This window comes from Cryptotermes secundus, unplaced genomic scaffold (assembly GCF_002891405.2).
Source record: "Cryptotermes secundus unplaced genomic scaffold, Csec_1.0 scaffold106, whole genome shotgun sequence".
Classification (NCBI taxonomy): Eukaryota; Metazoa; Arthropoda; class Insecta; order Blattodea; family Kalotermitidae; genus Cryptotermes; species Cryptotermes secundus.
Window position 1 is genome coordinate 1,249,969 of NW_019734310.1, and position 27,779 is coordinate 1,277,747.

General features: G+C 36.5%; 2 protein-coding genes across 5 annotated transcripts in view; one reads left to right on the forward strand and one right to left on the reverse strand.

Annotated features, from left to right (window-relative positions):
• LOC111868414 (filaggrin) overlaps nt 1-27,779 on the forward strand; it is a 113,173-nt gene that overhangs the window by 36,852 nt on the left and 48,542 nt on the right. For 3 of the 4 annotated variants that reach the window (XM_023859023.2, XM_023859021.2, XM_023859024.2), the window contains exons 2-7: nt 13,471-13,572; nt 15,595-15,733; nt 18,235-18,384; nt 19,223-19,498; nt 24,402-24,558; nt 26,543-26,712. In XM_023859023.2, the coding sequence (XP_023714791.1) occupies nt 13,472-13,572; nt 15,595-15,733; nt 18,235-18,384; nt 19,223-19,498; nt 24,402-24,558; nt 26,543-26,712 (993 nt within the window). In that variant the 5' untranslated portion in view covers nt 13,471. Of the gene's footprint in view, nt 1-9,933; nt 10,020-13,470; nt 13,573-15,594; nt 15,734-18,234; nt 18,385-19,222; nt 19,499-24,401; nt 24,559-26,542; nt 26,713-27,779 lie in introns of those variants that run through there. The other variant, XM_023859022.2, reaches the window with a different exon arrangement.
• On the reverse strand, nt 2,934-9,644 carry LOC111868417 (glucose-induced degradation protein 8 homolog). The gene is made up of 5 exons (XM_023859026.2): nt 9,572-9,644; nt 9,225-9,395; nt 8,538-8,734; nt 5,057-5,254; nt 2,934-4,659 (listed from the first exon to the last, which is right to left on the reverse strand). The coding sequence occupies exons 2-5, from the start codon at nt 9,340-9,342 to the stop codon at nt 4,483-4,485; spliced, it is 690 nt and encodes a 229-aa protein (XP_023714794.1). The 5' UTR covers nt 9,343-9,395; nt 9,572-9,644; the 3' UTR covers nt 2,934-4,482.

Here is a 27,779-nt window from a genome sequence, read left to right on the forward strand (position 1 = left end):
ATAAGAGGCCAGGTGGGCCCTAGATTCGATCTGGATGACGTGGAGTACAGAAAATTTCTTGCACATTCTGGAAATCGAACCCCAGCCGGTCAGCCCGTCGCTATAGTGACTGAGGTATCCTGGCTCATGGAGCGATTAAATGAAGGATGATGAGATGGTCGGGGCATGTAGCACATATAGGAGACATAATATATACATACAAATTTGTGGTTGGGAAGTCTCAAGGGAAGAGATGACACAGACGACATAGGTGCAGACAAGAGAATGATATTAAACTAGATCTTAGGTCAATAGGGTGAGAGTTTGTAGGTTGGACTGTCTGGGTCAGGATAGGGCAAGTGTAGGGCTGTCTTGAACACAGTAATGAACCTCGGGTTCCAAACATGTAAGAAATTTCTTGCCTCAGATAATGGCTGTTAGCTTCTGAAGGACTCAGTTCCAAGGAATTGTGCTTTGTCTGTTGTCTCTGAACAGTGCTCTAAATTGCCTCAAAATGCTTGTGAATTGCATGATATCACAGGTTCAACTGAATGACGGTACCTTTACAACTGCAAAGAATGCTTCTGATGCTACAAAATCCCCTGAAGTCTAAATGTTTTTTTCAATACATTATTTAGTTCCATCTTTGTGGTATTAGCGGTATCAAACTGAGATGTTTGCTTCTCAAAATTCATGAAAAGTCTGTTTGCATTTTTAGTTGTTACATAAAATAAGTCCAAAAAAAATATATAATTTATATTTGTTACTGATAGAGACTGCAATATTCTGGTTGCTCCAGAGCCCCCACCCTCACAGCTGCAAATCAAGCCATGAGCATTTAATTCCCTACAATGTCGTAATTTCACACAAAGTTGGGTACAACAGCCCTTACAAGCGATCTCCAGGCTAAATTGACCTGAACTGTTATGTATTTTGGAACATTATTAATGCTATCAAACACACCTGAAAAAAAAAAACATAACAATGTGTGTCTGAAAGTCAGATTGCTTCATATATGACTTTGAGAGCTACGTTTTTATATTTTAAAATTTTTTTTGTATAAAATTATGTGTTAAACCGTGTCCATTATGATTATAAATGGTAGGTCATTCTGACAATGTAAATCATGACAGTGCAGTGGATTTGGAAAAGGAATACGGATAATTAAATTTACAGGCAATAGCGAATAAAATGCCGAAATTTCTTGAAAACTGAAACTTCCCATACTATGTTTGTGGCCTCTCAGAAAAAATACCAGACTACCAGCTTAATGCGCCCCATTTAACCTTCCTTTCTCTCCTCCTAACAAATACTCTATACCAGCTCTGGCCCACTACCTGCTGACCATTCCATCAGACCCTTCCCCTCCCCCTCTCTACTATTTCCCTATGTAGCCACACTCCTTCTCTTATACAGCTGTGTTTATGCGACTGGACTCAGTCTGTTGCAACTGCTCTGCTGGTTCACTCACAGATTTCTTCTTGTCTTCTACCCTGAAGATGGCTTTCTTCATAGTCACTGCTGTGAAAACCTCAAATCTTACAGAATATGCCTGCTTCCACTCAAAATAGCCTGGTCAGATATGAACCTCTGAGGACTTCCTATCACATGCCTCAAGAGAGCTGACAGATGGAAACACGAAGTGAAAGAACTTCCTCAGTGCCACTTTGTCCACCATAAATCTCACGTGGACTGCCCTAGGTTTGAATCTAAGCTACCACAGTGAAGAATTGACTTTTAGTTCCTTGAACTTTGACAAAGTCTCACATTTTATATTCATATATGAGTATAGACCACACTATTCACTGATGCTAGTTGGTCATCCACCTACTGAAACCGTTATCAGGTGACACTGGTGGTCACTAACATATGTTTCCAAAAAATGTGATTTTTGATTATTCAGCCTCTTGGTGAACAAATCTGCAGAATGCAATAATGTTATCCTGATCTAATCTAATTAACACTCGACTAAACAGCTTTGGAATCATAAGGAATATACCTGGAAGCTTTGTAAGACAGAAAGAAATACTACAACTTTTCTACTGTTTTATCAAATTGAATATTAATTTTCATTGTCACAAGTTCTCTACACATTTATAAGTTTTATACATATAAATGGAATGCAGTGTGGGTTCAGAATAGAAAATGAATTTCTCAGAAGTACAGAATATCTCAACTTAATTCAGACTATGTAAAATAATGTAATTACATGAATGTAGTATCACTAATACACATTATAGGTATTACTTTTCTTCCTACCAAAGGTGCTAAATGTCTGGATATCATTTGTTTGAATCTTTGACAAATTTCTCTCAACAGCATTTATTACTAGTATTCAGTTATTCAGTATAGAGGGGGTGGGTTTCCCCATGCACCGTGACTAATAGCCATAGTCTATTGTACGTCCCCTTTTAATTTCTACTGTTGCCATACCCTACTGATACTGGTACCCGCTATCTCCCCTTTCTGCCAGCGAGGTCGGCCCTCTAGTGGCATTGGTACCCGATAACATTCCCCATCTACCGGAGGCATTGGAAACTACTTGGGTGGGAAACATTTTGCCTAATTTTGCTCAGAGGTCTCCTAGACACATGAGGATCTTTTACGTGCTGTAAATCTACAACACGGGATCCACGGCTTAAAGTCCCTCCCGGAGGACTTGTTCCCTGAATTTTCCCGCCCTTAAAAATTCCATGACCTCTGCCGGATTTGAACCCGCGTACCTTGAGTCACGAGGTATTTATTACTAGTACCTAGATTGTCATTTTCATATTAGCAGTGATTAAAAAAATGATCTCCTGTTGCCAAGTCTTTCAGAGAAATTTTCAAAACCAAAATTTTCTTTAGGTCATAGTTGATGTCACACTAAATCTGTGAAAAAATAATCTCAAAATCTAGATACTACTAAATTATCTTCAGCTTGCATGCAGGGGAGTATGATTAATTAAACACAATCTGTCCAAATTTTTTATTAATTTGTCTGCCATCCCACTACTTTATTTCATAACTATTCCTGCAAATATATTTACTTTGGTAGGTAAAAGTTCACATTCACACAAGAACTTGAACAGACTACTGTCACAAATACATAATTATTAAGGTATGTTCAAAATTATCACTCCAAACTATAACTCTACCTATATTTGATATCAAATTATATAACACAAATTTGGTGTTGTGTGTTGATGATTCACTATCTATGGAAAGGTATTTTGCTATGGACCCAAACAATGAACATATCAACTATTGTCATTAGAGAGATTCAAAAGTCTTATAAGAAAGTTCACATCAGATAAGGGTGGCTATTTTTCAAAAAGAGTTTGTCACACTAAATGTAATACAAAGTATTTATTTAGCAGATTTTCACAAATGCTGATACATCTTTTATTCAACGAACATTCTTAATTTTTGCCATCAAGTGAAAATGGCAGTCCTCAATGGATGATGTGATGTGAAAATATAATTTTATCTTGGATCAAGTTAAAAAGTCCAATTCCATCAAAATCTGTATCTGAGATGGATTTTCAAGAGCCTGAATTTGGGGTGAAAGAGTGGGAGACAAAAGTAACCGATCTGTGTCAAAATTTCCTCATAATTATTCAATAGCATTCGGTAAGACCTACCATTATTCAATTTAATACAACTCCATTCATTCAGAATGAAATTCTGTATATGGACACTGAGAGCTGGGACTTCCCACAAAACATCAAATTTAAACTTCAACAGAAGAAAAAATCACCTAATTTTTCTTCTGTGCAAGATTAATGAGTATATCTAAACAAATTTCTGGCAAAATATTACAGAGCAGGTAATCGTAACCTCCAACAGATATTGTAGAGACAAATGAAGCATGAGAAAAGAATCAATACTCAGAAAAATGAATATGTCTCACAATACACAGGTAATTTTTTTTTAAATATGTTCAAAAACGGTTTATTATGTGTTTGCACGTAAGATCAAAGTTGACTTATGAAACTCAGACAACATTTAAATATGTGAAAAACTCCTAGTTTTCTGAGACTATCATGAACCAGCAAATACTGGGGTTGGTTAATGATTTGTGATAGCAAATAAATTTGTAGTAATAATTAGAATTCAAACATGCATGTCATATAGTAATATCAGCATTATGTTAACTGCAAGTTTCCAGTGTGTAAGGAGAAACTTTGGAATCACAGCAGTCACACAAGAATCACAGGAACTCACTTTTACATGTATATTAAATATTATTTCATTTCTTCTCCAGCATGGAGGGTATGTTGTTCTCCCAAATTTTTCTTCTAAATTTCAAAAGTGGTGCACTACAGAATATAACAAATATTTAGAGGAATCTTACATTTAAGATATTTATGCTGAGCTATGCTGTTAATATTAAATATTCATCAAAATCAGCACATTCAGAGTACAGATCAAACAAATACTGCGATTTCAAATTGACCATCTCTACTGTCCTTGGTAGTAGGTAGAAGTATCCATAGGTTCCTCACTGGGAATAGCTTGCTGTCATTTGGGGCTGTCAATTACTGCATTAGCAAGCTTTGACATCTTTGGGTATTTAATTTTCTTCTTATCAAGCTCATCCTGAGCCCACAAAATTAGTTTCAAAAGATTTGACAACTTAGGAGTAGTTGATTCCCTATTCTCCATCTTTAATATTGCTGCATTTAGTTCACTAGCCACCTGTAACAATATTTAAAGTCGCAAATTTTTAGTGGTTTCAGATCCTCATGTTGGAAGTTTTCAACAGAACATCAATAAGTAAAAATTAATTACTGTTAGTCTTTCAGTTCAGATGAATTGCAGCACAATGAAAATCACTGTTATTTCAACATGATAAAAATTATACAAAATAATACTAACTATTATACTCATGAACACGTGTTTTAAAACAACTCATAAATAATAATTATACATTTCTTTACATTATATTGCCTTAATGCTGGGTTTCATTTTAAAATTCATACTTTGCGAACGAACTATTTATGGTATGCTACATCCTACAAGTCATCACAGCCTCACAATAACATAAATAGATACTATATTATTTAATTATTGCATTTCAAAAACAAATATTAACCTTTTGTCGATGTGTGGGATGCAACAAGTCCTTGAATGGGCACTTCTTTGGTTCTTCAAATGCTAGCAAGGCCAAAGTTCGCTCCAATTCATTCAAGACAGTTGGATCCGATTCACCAGCTTCAGACAATTGTTCTTGTGCAAAATGTAAAGCTTCCTCAATTTCCCCATTGCGAATCAACTCTATTAAATGCAACTGCTGTAAATATAAATACTAGTAGTTACAATAGGATTCTGACGATGGTGTATAACACATAGAGATACTGGGTTTTCAGACTTTATCCATCATCCTGGTTTTTAAGATAACTAAGAAAAAACACGACATTTCGGAAACTGGATCTGTTTCCGTCCTCAGGTAAGGGAAAACACCTAAATACTATTTAATATGTATAACAACTTTTTAAGGATTTAAACCTACTTCCACTACCTTGTATGTACACATTTGGAATAGTATGCCATGTTAAACTACATTTAGAAAAGTTAGAACAAAATAACATAGTTCATAATCACAATACACACCAGAAGTTAAATCTCCATGCTCAGTTTTGCAGAACAAATGACTATAAGAAAGGAGTACTGAATATGGGAATAAAATTATACAATAAAATACCAAATAAAATCAGGGAGATAGAAAAAATGAGATAGTTTAAAAAAGTAATGAGGTTATATCTGGTACAACATACGTTTTATTCTGTAGAGGAATATATGTTAAATTAAAAATGGTATGTTTGTGAAAGGGGGGTATTTATTTGTAATTATAGAAATTGAACTATTGTGTGTTTAATATGTATGGAACGTTTTCCTATGACAGTGATTTGACAAGGAAGGAAGAATGGATTGATTGATTGATTGATTGATTGACTGATTGATTGATTGATTGATGTGAAATGGATTGAATTGCTTACTCTGTTGGGGAACTTATGTTGTCTTAAATTTTTAATATAGTTTTATATGGTATGTTAGACATGTACACAATTTGTGTATGTAGTTGAATATTAAATTATAGTATTACTGACTTTTATACAAATAATTTGACTTGTTCTATATCGGGAGGCTGTATTGCAAAATGTGGATTTCTGGAACCAATAAAAATGAATGAATGAAGATTATTAACCTCTATTAGTTGAGAAGGACAAATACAAAACAGCATGTAGAGGAAATATAGGCATGTCAGCTACAAAGGTTATTTCCATTAAAGCAGGCATCTAAAGTTGTGGAAAACATGTCTGTCAAAATAATTTGTAAGCAAAAGCGGTATCATATTGAAAGATAAATTAAATGGCAAGAGGCTGGTTATCAGTTTCAAGATATGTCATTCTTCTTTCCCCAGCCTTAAGTCTGCTAACAGGATCACTATTTGTGACGCGGATGATTACTACTATAATAGGTTTTTATACTTTTACTTCACCATGGATATTTCTTTTCATTTTAAATTTTGTTATACAATTTTTGTTGTTATTTAACAAAATGTTATACATTTTGATACACTAAAACTGAATATAATTCCAACTTCAGGTACAGACATTTAAAACAATAACTCATAAGTACTTTCCATTGGTCCCCAAGTAATTTTCTTTTAAGTGTTGAAGGGTTTTCTTGTAAGTGCCACAAAATCCTAACAAAAAACTCCATAGCCTGTAATCCGCAATCAAACTATACCAACCAAGCGACCGCTGCTTGTCAGTGAAGTTAGTGCCAACTTTAGCAGATATAAGGTGTCGCGTGGTCAGCACAACAGATCCCCTCAGCTGTTAATTTTGGTTTTCTAGACAAGAGCAGCTATTTCCTTGAAATAGCTCCTCAATTATCCTCATGAGCTGAGTGGACCCCATTCCCGACCCACTACTTCTCAAAGACTCTGATAGTGCCAGGAATTGAACCCAGACCTCTGGATCTGTAGGCAGGAACTCTGACCACTAGACCACAGAGGTGGTCACAAAAAGATAACAGGACAATAATATTAGGTAAGATAGTATAAACATCACCCCAACACCTGCTGACCATTAGTGTCTTACACACCTTATGACAGTAAAAATATTCTCCTTCTCATACAAATAAACATCAAACATTCCCAGCTTATTAAGGCTTCTAGTATCATGTCTGTGTGTCTGCTCCTCCCTTAACTAACTTCTGAATCAACTGATGGACTTTCATATAAACATGATGCCACTACACGTCACTGTGCTGTATTATTTTCTATATTCCCATTATCAATAATACCAACATGACAAACAAAAAAAAACTCTGTGGTCTGTAGTCCGCAAGCGAACTATACCGACTGAGCAACTGCCACTTGTCGGCAAAGTATACCAACATGACGGCTGTGCAAATTTAAGCATGAATTACACCTAATGCAAGTCTTTGATATTTTGTATTATAAACTCAATGAGTATTTGCAGAGCTAGAAGCTGTTCTGGTAATCAAGAAACCGTCTGCTTTTTCGTGGGACACAACAGTTTATTATTATGCTGATAAGAACCGATCTCTGGGCTGTTCTTGCATAAATATAAACTAGTTCACCCATACGATCAATTGTCAAGAAATCTTACATTAAAAAATCCTGCTTTTTATTTCTAACTATATACTATACATGTTTTGACAGTAAATGATTGCCATCAGGTGACATTAATCAGCCAAATATCTAGACTACAAGCACAAATTTGATGAAACATGTGAATATATAAAAAATGTGGATAAAAGAATAATAAATTGGGTCTGATATGAACCAACTTTACAAGGATATGAATATAAAACTCACAGTATTTGTCTAAAGAGAACTATTCTCTGCTTGTGAGTTTATTACATGTTATGAAGTTTCAGCCTTTTTTACTATATAATTTGGCACTTCATGCTCTTATATTACATGTTCATTTTCCTGTATACAACTTTTCTTAGTGATTCTAAGTTAAATTATAATTTTATATCATAAGTAAAGGTAAACCTCTCCCTGTAACAGGTCCTGGAGTCCCATAGGGTTGTGAGAAGTTGAGGGTCCCACCTTTTCTAGGCAATTGGCTCACAGATTGTGGTTAGGTTGTCAGCCTTAGTTGCTGGCCGCCCTTTACCCCCAGGACGATTCCTGGCACTCATTTATGTCAGAGGCTGAGTTGAACCCTGGGCCACAGTGCAGCTGGAAGTATTGGGTCAATTTAAAAATCCAATAACTTCACTGGGAATCAAAACTGGATCCTTCTGGCTTCTGACATAGAGCCTCAACCAAATACGCTACCATGACTCTATGCCATCCAAACTGGCTCTGGGGTCACCCCGGCTCCTTCCCCATGGGTAAATCGGCTGGATTGTGAAGCTGACTACTCACCTCCAACTAGTGCCAAGGCTAAGAAAACATGCATCTATACATCCACTCCCCCATACATTTTCATTGTCTAGTATTTAATTAGTTAAGCATAGGGACAACTTTACCTTTACCTTACCTAATTGCATTTATGAAATGAACAAATTTCATGAGTTAACTGCATTACCTGCAAATGAAAATACAGGTAACGATCATTGTCCAGCAATTCAGGATGAAGCTGATTGACCAATGCTGTAGCTTCTTGGATGCGGCCACTCTGAATTGCATCCCTTATTCGAATTCTGTCATCTAAAGAATCCAGCTCCATTGATGGACTAATCCCAGATTCTTGCTGAAACTTCTCTGCTGCTTCCTTGAAGCCCTCTGGTTGATGAAATAAATCTTCATACAATTGTACAATTTGCACAGTAGTTCAATCTTGATCCTGCTTTTAAATGTTGGCACAATATGGAAGTGGACTCCATTGCCACCCCAAAACAGGATCAGCATCAGAAATTATGCTTTCTCTTAAGCTTTGAACTTGGATACTATGCACTGCATTAGATGTAACCAGCAAGGGGTGTACTTTTGTACTATAGTGATCAATTACCTTAAGTGCAATTTATTTGTACTTTAGCTAGCAGCAGTAAAGCAAACCAATTCAGTGATAGGTTATGAAGCTTAATAACGTTTCAAAAGGTATGTTATGAAAGTAGCAGTTAATAAAACCCTTATTCTGATACGATTTGAAGTGCTCTCATATTGCAAAGTTATTCCAAGTCCAGCTATAGAATCGAGAAACAATAACAAATTAATAAATACAGAATTCTGACTACATTCTATCATTTCTAAAAATCTGTATTAATTTGCTTACCAGTAACTAAATAATTCATTATAAGTTTGTTCATGTCAGCTCGTTGTATGTGCAAACCTTCCAGCCGATTCATCCAATCTTCCTTCGAAATATTTTCGTGTTTCTCAGTATAACTCATATTGTGTCCTTTTCAAAATCGTTTGTTTTCTAACCTGCTATTCAAGTCTTCTGCTGAAAAAGTGAAGTAATGATTAACAGTCAAGGACACTACTTCGTATCTTTACTTCAAACTCATTTCGTAGTTAAATTTGAACATCCGCCCCTCTTTTCTTGGATATTTTACTCAGCAGGTCATATAATAAGTATTAATGGTATTTTCAGGGGAAAAAAAAATCCGTAACAATTACTACTTCGCAGCAAATTTATTTTGATTGTTTTAATATGACAGCTGATTGTCACTTGATTCAGAAATGTATCCCACACAGTTACCAAATTTCACCTCGCTTTTAACCACAGAATGAGCCTGATTTAATTCTTGAAGACGTTCAAGTAAAAATCAAATCGTCTTTTAATGTTGCTTATTGTATTAATTAGATGATGCGAATTTTGTAATTTTCGTCCATAATATTGCCGTCAAATACTATTAAGCTGTGTATATCTCATAATTAGAAAGAACAACGATATTACCAGTATGCTGTATGAGGTATATACTTGAATCCAGTAGCTCTCAGTCACAAAAATGGCTGCATGGAAATGTTTAAGAAGTGACCACTAGTCGGTAGAAATTTATGAGGTGATTATGCGTGATAATTAGTGCAGCATTAGACTTTGGATTACCAACATGACAACAGAAAGGTACGATGGATATTTTTCACTAATCAGGTATTAGTTATGATTTTCATCTTGGTACATGAAATCAAAATCAATACTCAAAATTAAGTGAGCCTAGCTGTAGTTGATTTTCTTGCAAATTGTATTTATATTAGTATATACCCAAGTAATTTCAAATAATTGAAACAGGGAGTATGTAGCTAGCAACATTTGTTAGGCTATTCATCTGTAACCGCCTTATTATATACAAAAGTGACAGTTGATGTTTGTTTACAACATGCAATCTTTAAAAAGTTCACAATGATCAGATATCCTATTTAGGAAGGGAGGGGGAATCCTTCAGCATCTCTATATCAGTGCATGTGTGTGGGAAAAAGTTATGCTGAAAATATAATGTTAATTTCATCACAAACACACTTGCCTAAACTTTCATCATATTGCCTCAGTTCTCTGGGTATTACAAGTTTAGATGTTATACAGATTCATTACAGTAGTGCCCAGATGTTTAAGCTTGATAAAGAATTAGTAAAATTTCCTTAAAATTGGGTTATTAAGACATTCTTAAACTATAGATTGCTAATAAGTAAGCAACTCCATGGGGCTGTTATATTCATGAGAAGTCATCAATTGCTTAGCTGTTCAAGAATGTCCCAGCATTTTATGGTACCTGAAGGTTCATATTGTGTTCACGAGAGCCTACTGTTGATACTTATCATGATTCAGATTAGTCCAGTCCATACCATCTCATCCTATTTCTCTAATATTCATTTTAGTATTATTCTTCCTCCTGTAGGTCTTCATAGTAGTTTTTCCTTCTGGCCTTCACACCAAAACCCTTGTGGTAGCCACCCACAATAAATCAAGCGCTACCTGATCAGCATGGCCCATGGCAGCTCCAATGCCCATTGGTGCAACTTATCGACTAGTTTGATGTGGGTGGCTCCCAAACCCTGTTTGCATTCCTCTTCTCTTCCATGCTTGCTATATGCTTTACATATCTGATCCTCCTTAACTAAATCATTTTAATTATACTTAGCAGACAGTGCAAGCTATGAAGCTCGTTTCTAATAAAACAAAAACAAACTCCATGGCCTGTAGTCCGCAAGCAAACTATACTGACTGAGCAACTGCTACTTTTTGGCGAGGTTAGTGCCAACTTTAGCGGATAGAGGATGTTGCATGGTCAGCACAGTGAATCCCTACAGCTGTTAATCTCAGTTTTCTAGACCGGAGCTCCTTGCTAATATATTCACATAAATAGTGGTCAGAAAGATAAACTGGGAATGTGTTGGTGTATTTTATTTTTTCAGATAGCATAAGAAGTTTTGGGTAGAAAGTGTTAAATACAGGAACATTGTCTGACAGCCTGCTGCAGGTCATTTGGCCCACTTGGTATAAAGGGCACATGCTACTTGCACCACCTTGCATGCACATCCAGACTTAGGGCATAGTCAGCAATTGAGGGCCAGAGCACCCTTGGAACCACAGTTCCCCAATGCTGCTGTACTAGGTCCCTTGTGATCACAGTTCCTAGGGCACTCGAACCCTTACCACTCACAGTCCTTCAGGCAGCCTGGCTGCAGCCTTAGCTGCCTCTAATCTCAGGGCTTGGTGGAGGACCTCAGTCAGCATTCTCTTGCCACTCCCATGCCTTGCACGTGCTTCATTTTCTACCAGTTGTGTTGTGAGCGCTCTCAGATCTAGTGTTCACTTATACTGTTAGATATAGTTTAACACCAACATACATTTTTGTGGTAGTTTTCTCCCTTGCAAACAAGAGGTATGTTAATGCTGACAGCGTATAACCGGTTAATATTACGGAGCTGAACCCTACTTGAGAAGCCATCAGTTGTGCAGCTACTGAAGAACTTACCACCATTTTATGTTATGGAACCAGAATATTCACTATCATGTTCACACGAGCACTCCACTGGTCCCTATCCTGAGCCAGATAAATCCAGTCCATACCACCCCATCCTATTTCTCTAAGATTTATTTGAATATAATCCACCCACCTACATTTTGGTCTTTCTAGTGGTGTCTCATTCTGACTTTCCCACTATTATTGTATTTGCATTCCTGTTGTTAATTCATGCTACATGCCCTGCCCATCTCATCCTTCTTGATTTGATCATTCTAATTATACTCGTCAAAGAGTACAAGTTATGAAGCTCCTCATTATGCAGTCTTCTCCATCCTCCTGTCACTTCATCTGTCCTTGGTCCAAATGTTCTCCTCAGCACTCAAACATAAATGTAAGTAAATAGGAAAACTGAAAGTTCATTGTCTATTTTGTACTATCTCAATATCATTCGAAATTCTGGGTCTTGTTGTCATGATCTCTGGTAGCTCAGTATAGCAATTAGGCTGCAGGCTGGACAACTGGTATTTGTTTCGTGGCAGTGGTAGAGATTTTTTCTCTTCACCACTGCATCCAGACCGGCTCGTACTACATGGCATTGCATCCCAGAAGACCTTGACCATAAAGTGAGCACTGATATGACTTAAAAGAATATATGTGTGTGTGTATGTGCACATGCATGCACACAGACACATGTACACATTCAAATATGTATATAATATTCATGTGACAGTGATGTCTCGACTTGAGTGCACAGACACAGTAGAAAGCGTCATTTATGTATTGATTTGTCATTATTCATGGGGTTTAAACCCAGAAGTGGCTTAGAAAGTAACAAAGGAAGCCAAACAATGCAGCTTTTTCTGATATTCTACATGAATTGCGAAGCATAAATGGTAGATCCTTGCTTGTTTAATGAATCTAGTAGAGAATTGACCATTGCATTGCAATTATATTCTGGAACTTCTGATCCTACTTTGTCTGTGTTTTCATGTTCCACACTTTTACTGTGAGCTAGGTACTGATAGTGATTACCTATATTGGTGTTTAGGTAGTGTGCAGATTAAGATATTTTGTCAGGCCAGCCATTTGTCCTTTGTATACAGAATTTTGCATTGTAGGAAAGAATACCATCTGATGAGATATGTCTCATAAATTTCTCTTGGGTCTTGTTGTCATGGCATTATTAGTAGGTTGTGGAAAAACATTTCGAGCCCAGGAGTGTAGATGTTCAATCTTCATATAAACGGAATATAATTTTATGTGTTCTCTGTAAACTAGAAGACTTCCTGCACTTTGATTAACCATAGTTGCAGGATATTCTAAAATTTTAAATTGATATCGCCTATGTCAGTTGTAATATGTCTTTGTGTTTTGAGGAATTTTGCTAGTGAATAGATGGGCGGGCAACTTGAAAGGTTATGCTAGTAAGCAGTTGTACCCTGTGGAAATTGTTTGTGAAAGAAGATGCTAAAATTATGCCGGCAAGCATTCATTGCCTGGTTGGACAGGAGAAGCATCAGATGCTTCCACCTGAGCATCTAAAAGATTTGTGGGATGCTTCAAGATGATTATACTCTGCTAAGCTTGTGTTCATTATATTTCTCACTTCAGGATGGAGTGGGTGGAGATTATAGAGCCACGCACTAAAGAGCATATGTATGCTAATCTGACAACTGGGGAGTGTGTGTGGGACCCTCCGCCTGGAGTGCCTGTGTAAGTAACTGTACACTGTTTTTATTGTGGATATAACATTAATTGACTTTTCAGCCTAATATTGTTGTTTTGTGTCTTATTGTTTGTTTCTTAATTCATTTAAATATCATTTTGCAGCTTTGTAGGTTATGTATAGCATTGTATGAGTGGTTGGCTGTGAATGATGAATTGGGAAGGATGTGGAAAGAAGTGTTCATGGTATATTTTAAGGTACTGCTCCAGAGATCTTGAAAACCTTAAGAATAGTTAGCTTCCAGGCTGAGAATTAAACATGAACTAGGAGTGAAGAAAGCAGTCTTCTGGCATGTGGCACCATGTAGATGTGGTGTTAGCTGATGTTTTGGAGGAACGTATCACCTCCATGTTCAGGGTAGAAGGAAAAATAAGAAATCCACAAGTAAAGAGACTGTGAGAACCGGTACAAGCAGACTGTTGTTGGAAATATTTCCAAGATGGAGGCGATACGTTCCTCCAAAACGTCGGTTAACACCACATCTACACGGTGCCATATTCCAAAAGACTGCTTTATTCATAGTCACTGCCGTGAAAACCCCAAATCTTACATGAACTATGGGTGTTTACAGGCACACAGTATTGGTGTATTTTCTTGACTGTAAGTGGTAGTCTTGTCTTGTGATGATAATTTTATTCTAGTTTGAGGGATTATTGTTTCTAGACGTGTGGAGTGGACAGTTATATAATATTAAGTTCTTTTTTGGGCTGTTGTATTTTTTGTTATTTTGAGATCAACCTTATACTGAGTAAGCCAGATTTAATCTACATTTTCATACCTTATTTTTATGATATTTATTTTAACGTGATTCTCCTATCTGTGCCTAGGTCTTCCAAATATTTCTGTATCTTTAGGTTTTTGCATCACATTTTGTATCATCCTGTATCAGAAAATTTGGATCCAAAGTCTAAGAGTACTCATTCAGCTGAAAATTTTGCAACTCTTCATCGTACAGAGCAACGGTCTTCAGTTACATCAGTTCTGCCTTTCAGGGAAGGAGTATATGCTATAGCAAAATGAAAGTCATCCAAGCATCAGAAAATAATGTCACCTTATTTCTCTTTATAAATTTACTTTAGTGTAAATTAAATTACATTTATTTTTATACTTCAAGTTTGTGGCTATATGGTATGTGTTGCGTGTTCTGTACTGTGTTATGTGTTCCACAGTAAAACATTTGAAATATCGATAATTTTCCAATAATACTGTTAATTTATTTTTAATAACAGATTTTTTTTATTAAAAGGGGTACTGATAATGCATATTATTGCATGCTGTTAGAAAAGAAGCATTGTTTATATTTGTGGTACCCTTCAGTAAAGAGAGATGCTATATGCTGCATGTTGTGATGCCCCTTTGCTTTATTAATTAAGCACTGCACAGTGAAGATGTGTGGGGGAGTGAAGGTGTAGTTCCATGTATTCATAACCTTGGCACCAAGATGAGTTGGGTGATCACCTTCATGCCTCTTCTGCTTTACCCCCAGGAAAAAGCCCCTAGTACTCATTAGGAGGCTGGATGGGCTCTTGAGTTGGTCAGTACGTGTTGCAAAAGAGATAATCTCTTAGCCCTGCCAGGAATCAACTCCAAATTACTCAGTCAGCCAGCTTGTAGCTTGTCACTGTACCAGCCAAGCTGTCCCAGCTGTCATACACTATGGTCAGCGTTAAATTTGTGGCAGAAATTTTGGGATTTTGTCTTTAACCACCATATATGAAATTGTTGTGGCACCCACCCCGCTTTCTGTTCGCTAAGTCAGAAAATACATGAACCTGACCATTTACCTACATCAAGTACTCTCTTTGTGATGCGGAGTGCAAGAATAGCTTATGCCCTGTAAATGTCTAGTTACAGTTTTTTATTTTGTATGTTTTTGTTGTTATTTAAGCAGAAGTTATGTCTCCAGATTAATCAACCTGTGATTAACTGCCCTGCCCTTTAGTGTCATTTATGCCACTATAACTGAACTCATATTTCATGTCTCAAATAATGCGATATTAAATTTACAGCAAGAAGACAGACAACAATCAGTGGTGGGAACTCTTTGATCAGAATACATCCCGTTTCTACTACTACAATGCAACATCACAGAAAACCGTATGGCATCGACCACAGAACTGTGACATAATCCCACTTGCAAAGCTCCAGGTAATGGTGCAAGTCTGCATGTGGTAGAACATGTACAATATCTTGTAGTACTGGGAAGACTAAAATTTGTTGTGATGAATCTTCCTCCATACCTAGGATGGGTGTGACTTTGTTTCAGTCAGTTTATACATCATTTTACAATTTTTTCATATCGGTAGTTTAATGGAGGCAAGTTTGTAATGAGTGTTGAAGTGACTTCCGTGTATCTGATGAAAAGAAAAAAAAAAGTTGTCCCTGTACTTAAGTAAATAAGAACTGTGCTGTGAAACATATTGGGGACTGGCAGTAGAGCTCCACCATTCTCAGCCTCAGCATTTGACACAAGTGAGTGATCAGCTTCATGCACCAGCTGCTTTACCCTGGGGGAAATTGGGAGAAACTGCCCACAGTACGCATTGGATGGGAGGCTGGGTGGGCCCCAGATCAGTCTGAATGCTATCGTGAAGAGAAGAATCTTACCATGCCAGGAATCAAACCTATATTCTTGTTTTTCTATGTGTCTTTAAGAATGTGATATGATATAGTTGTAGTATGGTGAAGTTTAGAGCGCCCATATTCCTGTCTTCGAAGCTGTTGGGTCATTTTATCTATAAAATTGTGGTATAGATTGTTTCTGTATTTCTGTTTGAAGTAAATAATTGCAAGGCAGTTATGGGAAAGCTTCTACATAATGAACCGCTTTGTAACTTGGACCTCTGTGTAAAAACAGAAACCCTTGATCTCTTTGGGATACCATAAATTAGATAAACTAAATCTGTAGAATGAATTCATGTAGGAAAAAAGAAGTTTTCCTCAAGTTTTGTACTGTTAAGATTTGACTATATTTATACCTCACGTTATGAGAAGTAATGCTGTATTTTTATTATGTTGATAGAGGTGGTGTTGATTGAAGGTAATAAGTTCTTCATCAGTGTCCTAGTATGATAGTTGCATACTTTTTAAGATGTCATCGTCAGACACACTATAAATCTGCATATTATAATCTGGAGTGGATTTCTTATTTATTGTTTGGCAATATCTCGCATACCACACTTGAATTCATGGCCATGGGGTGTATTATCAGTGCTGCTTCTTGCAATAAGTATGGTTGGTTTTTCATAAAAGTAAACTTGAATATCTTACATATTTTAAATCAAAGCATAACTCATTCTTGCAGAATTGATAGAAGTATCAGAATTGCACATGCCATTATGTTCCCCCTGAAGTATCTCACAGGACGAATTGAATGAAATGCAGTTAGATTCCTGACTGAATAGAGATATTAAAGCAGAGTTTAAAATATTTTTAGGATTGTCAAGTTTCATGTCAGGTGCTTCCAAACTTTGAGGAATGTTTCCACAGAATTTATTCCCAGTAGCATTTTCTATCATAAGTTTTCTGTTCTGAACATAGTATGGGTATGCATTTTGTCTTTGTTCATCCCTCAAGAGACAAGTTAAAGTTCATGGGCTGCCCACATCCAGAATTCTAATATGTAATTACACAGTTTTTTCTTATTGGATTTGATTTGTTACAGTTATGCATATATCTTGAAATGCCTACACTTTTTAGGTGGTTTAGACCTCCTTCTGAGATCACCACAGTGTCTGAAACCCATCACCAACCATACTGTATTTCTGTCCAGCCTGTCAGAATTTGTCTTCCATAACTATAAAATTGTATGATTGGGTTCATACATTAACATCTACATAGATATCAAACATTGTATGAAAATGTTCTTTTGGGAAGGGGGAAGTAAGGATTTATCCAGGTCCACTAGATAACTAAAAAAAAGAAAATAAGAGGCCTTCATGATTTCTTCAACATTCCAGAAAATAAATATTTCTTCAAAATCATGATTGTATGTTCTGTTGTGATGATGAACACTTAACAAGGCTTTTTCATGTTCAGAGGGAACTGTTATAAAGCGTTTTATGTACCTAGCACATATTTATGTTTGCATGAAAGCAGGTAATTCCTTTAGCATTGGAGTAATCATCAATTAATAAGATGATCTCTTTCTGTATTATTTTCCCCTTAGATCCTCCAGGCAAAGTCATAGTACTTCAGTTAGGTCACTATCACATTGTTCTAAATCATTCTGCTTGCGTCTTGCTTGCTTAGCTTACTTGTCAGCACTGAAAATGGAGGGAGTATGTTCCCCCACACCATCAAAACTACATGATGTCATATGACAGAAGATAATACTAAACATGTACTCAGATTTTATGTGTCTTGTAACATTTTTCACACAAATGCCCACCACAGGAAATAGTTAAAGAAAATGATAAGATAAAATGTCACATATGGAATTGTGAGAGCTTGAATCCTTAACAGAATTTTTATTGGTTTTCATAAGGAATTACTGGCAGTTTCTTAACATGACAAAATATTAGAGTAAACAAACACTGTATGTCAGGATAACGAGTAGTTAGCTTTATAGTACATTGTAATACCATAACAGTATAGAGTTCTTTTATAAATTTTGTTGTTTTTGTTTTCATTCTGTATATTTATTGTAGACACTGAAACAAAACACAGAGCCAGTGTCAGAAGATACAGTGTCAACTGATGAGCCTAGAAAGAAGGAATCAGTTGCAACACAGACTCCTGGACGGACCGTGAAGAGTTCCAAAAATCAACAAGATTCCACCGCAGCTACTCAGATTCTAGTGAGTGTATTAGTGTTAGTAAATATAGGATTATTCCCATAAATGTTACTTTTGCGTGATCATTTGCATATAAAAAGTGTCACATTTTGACATCAGTCATAGTTTAGCTGTTGATGGTTACAGAAAAATACTTTGCTCTGTTGGTATAGTGATATAATTATGTTGTGGGCTGATGACTGTAATTTCCCTTTGCTGCTGCCCTGACCAGCTCTAGAGCTCATAATTCTGTGGCCTGTAGTCTGCAAGCGAACAAATTATACTGACCGAGTGACTTCGCTCATTGGCGAAGTTAATGCCAACTTTTGGTGATAGAGGGTGTTACGTGGTCAGCGCAACGGATCCTCACAGCTGTTAATCTCGGTTTTCTAGACCAGAGCCGCCATTTCTTTGAAACACCTCAGTTATCCTCACGAGGCTGAGTGTACCCCATTCCAGACCCACTACTTCTCAGAAAATCTGGTAGCGCCGGGAATTGGACCCAGGACCTCTGAATCTGTAGGCAGGAACTTTGATCACTAGACCACAGAGGCGGTTGCTCTAGAGCTCATGCATGTTCTTATTCAGCGGGTGCTGTGGGCTCTTTCTCTGGAGATAAAATGGCTGGAGTGTTAAACAGGCTGCCGATCTCCATCTAATGCCAAATTTAAGAATATAAAGCAAAAGGAGAATTTAATCATCATATTTTCATACATAGCTGTATTTATCTAATGCATAAATAAAAAATACACCAGATAAATGGTACAGAGAAAAACTTTAGTTTTTAGTAATATTACTTTAAGCATACCTGTTTTCACTGTTGTTTTAACAATGTAATGAGTTGATAATATTTCATGTTCAGCCTGGTTCAGGTAGCAGCAATAAGGCTGATTCACTTCGCCCTTCTCGCCCTTGCGCACCGTCAAATTGCTCCAACAAATTGTCTGTTACTTCTGAGACTCAAACTTCCCCTGTGGGATCACCACGCTCAGGCCGACGAGGACACCATCACCACCATCATCGTCATCATCATAACAGCACTAGTGGTGGACGTGCTGAGGAAGAAGGAAATGGCCCACGTGGCAGGAAGGGAAGTCAAGGCAGTGGATCCTGGTACAGTAGAACAACACATTCTCAGGTGAGGCACATGCTTATGCAAGATTTCTCACAAAACTGGTATTTTTTTATAAAATATGGATCATATTGAAAACACTTTAGATTAGTGCAAATTATTTGGGTTTTGTGCAATGTCAGTTTTTTCTTCTAAGTGCTTATTGTGCTTATTGGTTAAATGACAAGAAAGTATCTCAGGATCAGACAGTCTACTATGCATGAAGAGTTCATTTAGAAATAAAATGCAGTATAATGTTAAAGAAATCTTCAGATTCAACACATGCATTGTCATTTTTCCCCCTTATATTTTGTGAACATGGTAATTAATTAATTTTGTTGTTACAGAGTGGGACTTTACAATAATTTATCTTTAATCAGTGTAATGTTATCTTTGTTGCTCATATTTCTGATGAACGTGATATTAAAATTCTGAATATCATTGAACTTGGTCATATACAGTTTGCACAGGGCACTGCAGCAATTCATCATCCTCATCTTTAAGTGTTTTATATGCAGTTTTCATTATTTTTCATGTTATAAATGCATTTAGTTCCTTAGGGCATAAGGGCTGTATATCCATGATTAAACTGAGTAAAATTATAGTAGAAATTGGAAAAAACAATAATCTTTTATTCTGTCTCCTATGTTGAGGTGTTCATATTTCAAACATGATATTCCACAAAATGTGGAGATAAACCATTGAGGCAATGAAACACACCACGTGGTAGCCCTCCTAGAATGGAATGATTAATGTAAGAAGTTAGTTTTTGGAGTGTTCTGGTTCTGATTACAACTGCTGCAACAAATATTGAAAATGTAAAAGGAATACAAATATGTCAGTATGGTTGCATTCACCTGGAGATGGTTGGAGAACCGTCATACAGAGATGAATGCAATAGCAGTCAAAGAGTATATGTTACATGAGCAATATGTTGATAAACCCAGAGCATTTTTCACTGTTGTGTTAAAGATCTCTCATGTTACACTGAAAATGAGCAAAAGTATGCATCTTAATCAGTCAACTGATAATATTGTTTCTGTTTATTCCTTATTTCTTTGAAAGTAAAACTGAATAAGGTTGTAGGGGGCATGCGATAGCATAGTTGGTTGAGGGGCTATGCTACAAGCCGGAAGGTTGTGGGCTCAAGTCCCGACAATGCCATTTCATTTTTTTCAATTGACCTAATCCTATATATGATATAAACTCCGTCCTAAATGCGACAATATATTGTAGGTCTTTCGTCTTGCTTTCTTCTACACTACATGTTTCGGCTGCAAACGGCCATCATCAGGTGTATACACTCATGTAGTGTTACACTGCACCCAGTTTAACATTAAAAACATACAGGTCTTCCCAATTGTTCCCTTCATCGCTGTTAACAGGACCTACTTCGCTGATATTTGTGTGATTCGTACCTCATCTTTGCCACCCACACATGTCAATTTTGACCTTCATGAACTGACACTTTTAAAATCTTCAGTTCCAATTTTAAAAATTCTTTTAAAATTTTTTTCCCAAATTTTAAATTTTAAATTCTCAGGGTTACTCGCCCCACGGCTATAGTGCTGCAGCGGCAACTTCTTGTTTTCAGCACTGTACAGGTGTTATCTGTAATATACAAATATTCATATTACTATCTTATGTATGTTATGTTTTCTTATATGTTTATACTGTTATTTGTACTTACTCTGTGTAGGCTCCCTGTGTGCGTGCCGCTGCTTATCTGTACTACGTGTGCTGTCTGATGTATTGTGTGCTGTGTTTTATGTTGGTGAGTGTAGGAGGGGGGTGGGTGGTGGGGAGAGGGAGGTACCGTTAGTCTGTATAGATTTCGTGTATCGTTTGAAATATGGGATTGTGTGTTTCTTTGTGTGTGTCATTCATGTGTAGGCCCTTCTTACTTATTTTATATATATGGTATTTCTCTAATGTACTCAAATGTCTACCCTTCTTTCCTGTTGTTACCACTTCCATTACATGTGTTATTGTTCTGTATGCATGTCCCTTATTTAGTATGTGATTTGAGTACCCGGAATTGCTATTATTATTTCTAATATCATGTATATGTTCTTTATATCTGGTGTTAAATGTTCGGCCCGTTTGCCCAATGTATTTCAGTAGTCAATCTACACATTTCATTTGGTATATGCCACTTTTATTGTATTTATCTAATTGTGGTTTTTGTTTGANTATGTTTTCTTATATGTTTATACTGTTATTTGTACTTACTCTGTGTAGGCTCCCTGTGTGCGTGCCGCTGCTTATCTGTACTACGTGTGCTGTCTGATGTATTGTGTGCTGTGTTTTATGTTGGTGAGTGTAGGAGGGGGGTGGGTGGTGGGGAGAGGGAGGTACCGTTAGTCTGTATAGATTTCGTGTATCGTTTGAAATATGGGATTGTGTGTTTCTTTGTGTGTGTCATTCATGTGTAGGCCCTTCTTACTTATTTTATATATATGGTATTTCTCTAATGTACTCAAATGTCTACCCTTCTTTCCTGTTGTTACCACTTCCATTACATGTGTTATTGTTCTGTATGCATGTCCCTTATTTAGTATGTGATTTGAGTACCCGGAATTGCTATTATTATTTCTAATATCATGTATATGTTCTTTATATCTGGTGTTAAATGTTCGGCCCGTTTGCCCAATGTATTTCAGTAGTCAATCTACACATTTCATTTGGTATATGCCACTTTTATTGTATTTATCTAATTGTGGTTTTTGTTTGAGTATATTTTCTATTGTGTTTAATGTGTGGAATGCTACTTTTATCTGTGTGTCTTTGAAAAGTTTTGTAATTTTTCTTACTTCTTTTGTACTATATGTAAATATGGCCCACTTTGTTTTTTGTTGTTGTTCGTCATGTGTGTTTGATTTTTGTTTTTGTTTTGTCTGATGTGATCTCTTGATTATGTTTGTGTCATATCCGTTGTTATGTAGTATGTTTTTAATAGTGTTCTTCTCTATTTTCCTTTTTCTGTTGTTGGGTATATGTAGAGTCTATTTATTAGGTAGTTAATGCCTGACAATTTGTGCTCGAATGGATGGCACAAACTGTTAGGTATTATGATNCATGTCCCTTATTTAGTATGTGATTTGAGTACCCGGAATTGCTATTATTATTTCTAATATCATGTATATGTTCTTTATATCTGGTGTTAAATGTTCGGCCCGTTTGCCCAATGTATTTCAGTAGTCAATCTACACATTTCATTTGGTATATGCCACTTTTATTGTATTTATCTAATTGTGGTTTTTGTTTGAGTATATTTTCTATTGTGTTTAATGTGTGGAATGCTACTTTTATCTGTGTGTCTTTGAAAAGTTTTGTAATTTTTCTTACTTCTTTTGTACTATATGTAAATATGGCCCACTTTGTTTTTTGTTGTTGTTCGTCATGTGTGTTTGATTTTTGTTTTTGTTTTGTCTGATGTGATCTCTTGATTATGTTTGTGTCATATCCGTTGTTATGTAGTATGTTTTTAATAGTGTTCTTCTCTATTTTCCTTTTTCTGTTGTTGGGTATATGTAGAGTCTATTTATTAGGTAGTTAATGCCTGACAATTTGTGCTCGAATGGATGGCACAAACTGTTAGGTATTATGATGTCTGTGTGGGTTTCCTATATATTGCGAATTGCAAACTATCTTCATTACGATGTATTGTTATATCTAGAAAGTTAATAGATTCTTGTTGTTCTCTTTCAATGGTAAACTTTATAGTTTTAATTGTTTCTTGCATCCTGGATCGAATAAGTGAGAAGACGAATGTGATTGCGTGTAATTATACAACTGTGTTCGTACACCTGAGGATGACCTCCTGAGGTCGAAACATGTAGTGTAATAATAATAAAAATATGTTGTGTGGTCGGTAAAATTGACTCTAAACTTTATAGTTGGTTGCAATTCGTTAATTTTTTGAGTGTATGTTCTATGTTCGTTATTTTTTCATATCTAAAGTAGGCCAGTATTTATTGTTTTACTAGAATGGGATATATTTGTGTGTGTATAGAGTGCAGCAGGATGCTTAAATATAATATTGTAAACCTAATCCTTCCAGCCGCACTATGGCCCTGGGGTTCACTGAGCCTCTAACAGAAATGAGTACCAGGAATTAATTGAATAATTTTCCTGGGGAGTAAAGTGCGGCCAGCGTGTAAGGCTGACAACCTTACTGCCATCTTTGAGCTGATTGTCTAGATAATGTGGGACCCTCAGCGTCTCACAGTCCTATGGGCCTTCATGGCCTGGCACAGGGATAGCTTTATTCTCTTTTTTTATGCCTCCCATACTGGAACTTATGACAGGAGTCAGCATGTCTTGACTAACTTTACTAGACAAAGATGTTATTTGTAAGGAGTCTGTGGGGTGTCATATGTAGAGACAACCACTTATTAAAGTATTACATAAATATTTATTGTAGTTGTACAGAATATGCAGACAAACTACTATTTGAAGAATTGTTGTTAAGCTGGGTGAACAACAACAACAATAATAATCTCTATTGCTATATCTTCCGCTTATATAACCTTGAGTCTGACCTATAGAAAATGCGTCCATTGCCTAACAGCGGACACCTACTGTTGTCAACGTGTTGTAGGCTTTACTTAGCTGTGGCTGTTTACCCAGCCCTTCCTTAGCAGCAGATTGTTCCTAGCCTGTGATTGGCTAGCACTTGATTCAATGTGGGCAGTTCCCTCAAGCCTAAATGTAGAAAATGTATATATATTTTTTTGTAAAACATGATAAATGTAAAGGTATCCTTATGCTTAATTAAGTAATGCATCACATAGACGTATTGTGGAATGGAGGTATAGCCGGCCAGTGTGTTATCGGCCAGCCCATTGTGGAATAAAAGTATAATCACTATGACTTCATTCAAGAATTTGTGAATAAAGGAAATCTTTGAATGTCCTGTTTCATTCAGGACTCTGGAAGATCAAGTGACTCCAGTTCGGTGTCACATAGTCGCACAAGTCTCGAATCTGGTTACCGTTTGTTGGAATCTCCACATCATCACCATCATTCTTCCAACAGTCATCACCACCATCACACTCATCGGCACACTGCTAGCAATCCAGCTGGTAAATACTGATTTGTATATTATTTATGCTGGTCTGTGCTTTTGTTGTTAAGTGTAGTTGCCCTAAATACCTAAATGTATGTACAGTGAAACTTGTCTGTGTTGGCCATCTGTCATTCCACTCAGATGTGGCAGGTGACCAACTTATATTATGAATGTTGCCTTTCTTTTTGGCTTACAATGACTTTATATTGCACTGTTGTTGTGTTACTTTTGCCACCACATAATACTTTTTAGTAGGACCGTATACCTAATATCATATTAATATGGGAGAGATATTTCCACTTTTGTTTTCTAATCTATCTATCAGGAAAGGAGAGGATGAAGGTACTTAGAAGGGATGGATGGGTGGAGAGGTTTTCTGATTGACTGACTGGTACAAAAATAATCAGTATTGTTTCATTGTGGCCAACATAGAAAGGTTAAAATGTGTACAGAACCATATCATAAACTGCAAGAAGGTGGAAAAGGTACAGGCTAAAGGTAGAGAAGTTGTAAGTTAAAGATAGTTAGCCATGTATAAATTATTTGATTTTGACATTTCTATTCAAATGCAGTTAATTATGATAGGTTACTAATTTGCAGGGGCTGCCAGTTTCTCTTTGTGGTATTAACTTCTAACAGTTATTCATTAAAATAATGAGGATGATTTACAGTAGTGACTGCACTTGTAGTAATGCCACTGTTCTAGGAATTTGGTGTTAGTACTCTTGAAATAATACAACACAGTTGTTAAAATCTACTGCTAACTTTAACCATGTACAAGTTATTCATGAATAAGAAATATTACATAAATAGTGGTGTTTCTAATATAAATAAAATATGCTTTTGATGTGCTTGCAGCCCAACCCTACTGCTGGACTCACTAACTCATACTGGCTACTGTCCAGAATCCTCTAGAATGTTTACAAATAATATGCGATCTCTGATGGTGAAAAGTAGAACCAAGCAGAGAAACTGTCATTATGAATAAACAATATAGCTGAGACCAAATTCACATAATTACAGTGGTTCATAAATTGTAGTTTTAAAATCAATAAATATCATTAAAGTTTGTGTAATTGTAGTATTGTGATTTTTAATTTTGGCCCTAACATTCAATTTAACTCAAGGATGGTTCCCTGCCTCTCCTTGCAGCTGCAAATATAATTAAATGTCCCTGATGTTGCAGTGTTATCGTATGTGGATGTCAAGATATAGTACTAGCCTACCACAATCTAAGAGTAAACTTCAGAACATCTTTGAGATGCAACTGATGATATTTTGAAGATGATATTAGTCAAGATTGTCTTAAACTTCAGAGTTGTATCAAAAACTGTATCGTTAACTATATTGAAAAGTGTTTTCCTTCAGTTCTGAGGAGGTTTCTTGGGCATGTATGTTAATTCTAGCTCTCATAACGGTTTTTTTATCTCTTTTTTTATGTAGAGAGAAGAACATTTTTTTTGAGTAGCTTCTTCCCTACAGTTCAGATCATACCACATTCTGAAACTTTGGTCTGCTTAATGTAGATAGTACCATATATTAGTGGGGCATGCGACAGCATAGTTGGTTGAGGCACTATGCTACTTTCATGGGTTCGAGTCCCTATGAGGTCATTGAATTTTTCAGTTTACCTAATCTTCCAGCCGCACTGCGGCTCTGGATTCAACTCATCCTCTAACAGAAACGAGTACCAGGAATCTTCCTGGGGGGATGCAGGGTGGCCGGCATGTAGGGCTGATAATGTTACTGCCCTATCTGAGCCAATTGTCTAGAAAATGTGGGACCTCGACGTCTCACAGCCCTATGGGCCTCCACAGCCTGTTACAGGGATAGCTTCACCCTTTTTACCATATATTAATCATGGCACTGCTCATTATGTTAATTATCATTTAGGTATTGTCATTAAATGAAAGTTTATAGGTATGTTATGGCAGTGTTCAGAATCATCATAATGTTACTGTGGCTGCAATATATAATTTGTCTTTGTTTTAATATCATAGGACTCTCACCTCCTCCTCCTAATGTCACATCTCTTGAACATCGGCTTCGTGATAGGGATGTTCCTGCACTTGCACTGGAGCAGAGACATAGGGATGGTAGTAGCGGCCTAACACTTTCCACTAGTACACCTCTTTTTAAGAAGAAACCTCTTGGTGAAGCTAATTCACAGGTATTCAAAGTTTGAAAATATAATCATTGTAAATTGAACGTTTTTGCTGTCACATTGTGAGAACGATGGATGACTCATTGTGGAGGTATATACTTTTGGAGATGTTTTAACGTGCAGTTCACTTTACTTTGCCAATACACAGGGCTCAGGAAACCCAGTCATCTGCTTGTCTGTGATGAGTGAAGAATTTAGACAGATATGAAAATCTTGTGAACTTATTAATTTGAACTTTCAATAAATAATATTTTGAATGCAGAACATATGATGTAAGGCTGTGGTTCTCAACCTTTGTGAGACCGCGGCCTTGTAAATTCTTTTTTTATAAGACAAGGGCCCGGCATAATTGATGCCAAGGCCTGGTACAGGGCCACAGCCCAGCAGTTGGGTAACACTAACTTAAGGGACAGTATTTTATGCTTTTTGTGTGTTAAGTAATTATATGTAGGCTGGTGTGAACCAATTAATATGGCTAGTCACATTTTTCATTGTGAAGAATTATCTGTCAAGTAGGATTTTTGCCTGACTGCTGACCCTTGGTAATACATTATGTTACAAAATTGCTTTGTCCCTGAGTTGTGAGAAAATTAGTAAACAGAAAGATGATAATGATAATGGCACTTTAGCTTTATTCCACAAATTTTTAACTATGTTTAATTCTGATTACATTATATTGTGAAGGATTATGAGACTATAATTATATATACATATATTTTTTTTCCTTGGCACTACAGCCCCAGTGGGCCTAGGCCTACCTCCATGAACTCTGTTCACTTCGGTTTTTCTAGATCTTACACATACGGTAGGACTCCTTGGGCGGGTGATCAGCTCATCGCAAGGCCTCTACGTGTAGACAAACACAGAAAAACGCACACAAACATCCATGCCCTGAGTGAGATTCGAACCCACGATCTCGGCTTCTGAGCGAGCGAAGACAGTGCATGCCTTAGACCGCTCGGCTACCGTGACCGGCATAATTATATATACATTCATTAAAGTCTTAATGGAATGGAATGGAATTTCTTAAAATATCATTCCATTTGAAAACTTTTTAGTTCGTCATTGCCTTC

Coding starts and splice junctions, on each gene's coding strand:
- LOC111868417 (XM_023859026.2), bottom strand. CDS start 9,342: ATGAGTTATACTGAGAAACACGAAAATATTTCGAAGGAAGATTGGATG. Junction 8,735..9,224: donor AATGAATTATTTAGTTACTG/GTAAGCAAATTA, acceptor TTCATCAACCAG/AGGGCTTCAAGGAAGCAGCA. Junction 4,660..5,056: donor ATCCCACACATCGACAAAAG/GTTAATATTTGT, acceptor ATATTGTTACAG/GTGGCTAGTGAACTAAATGC.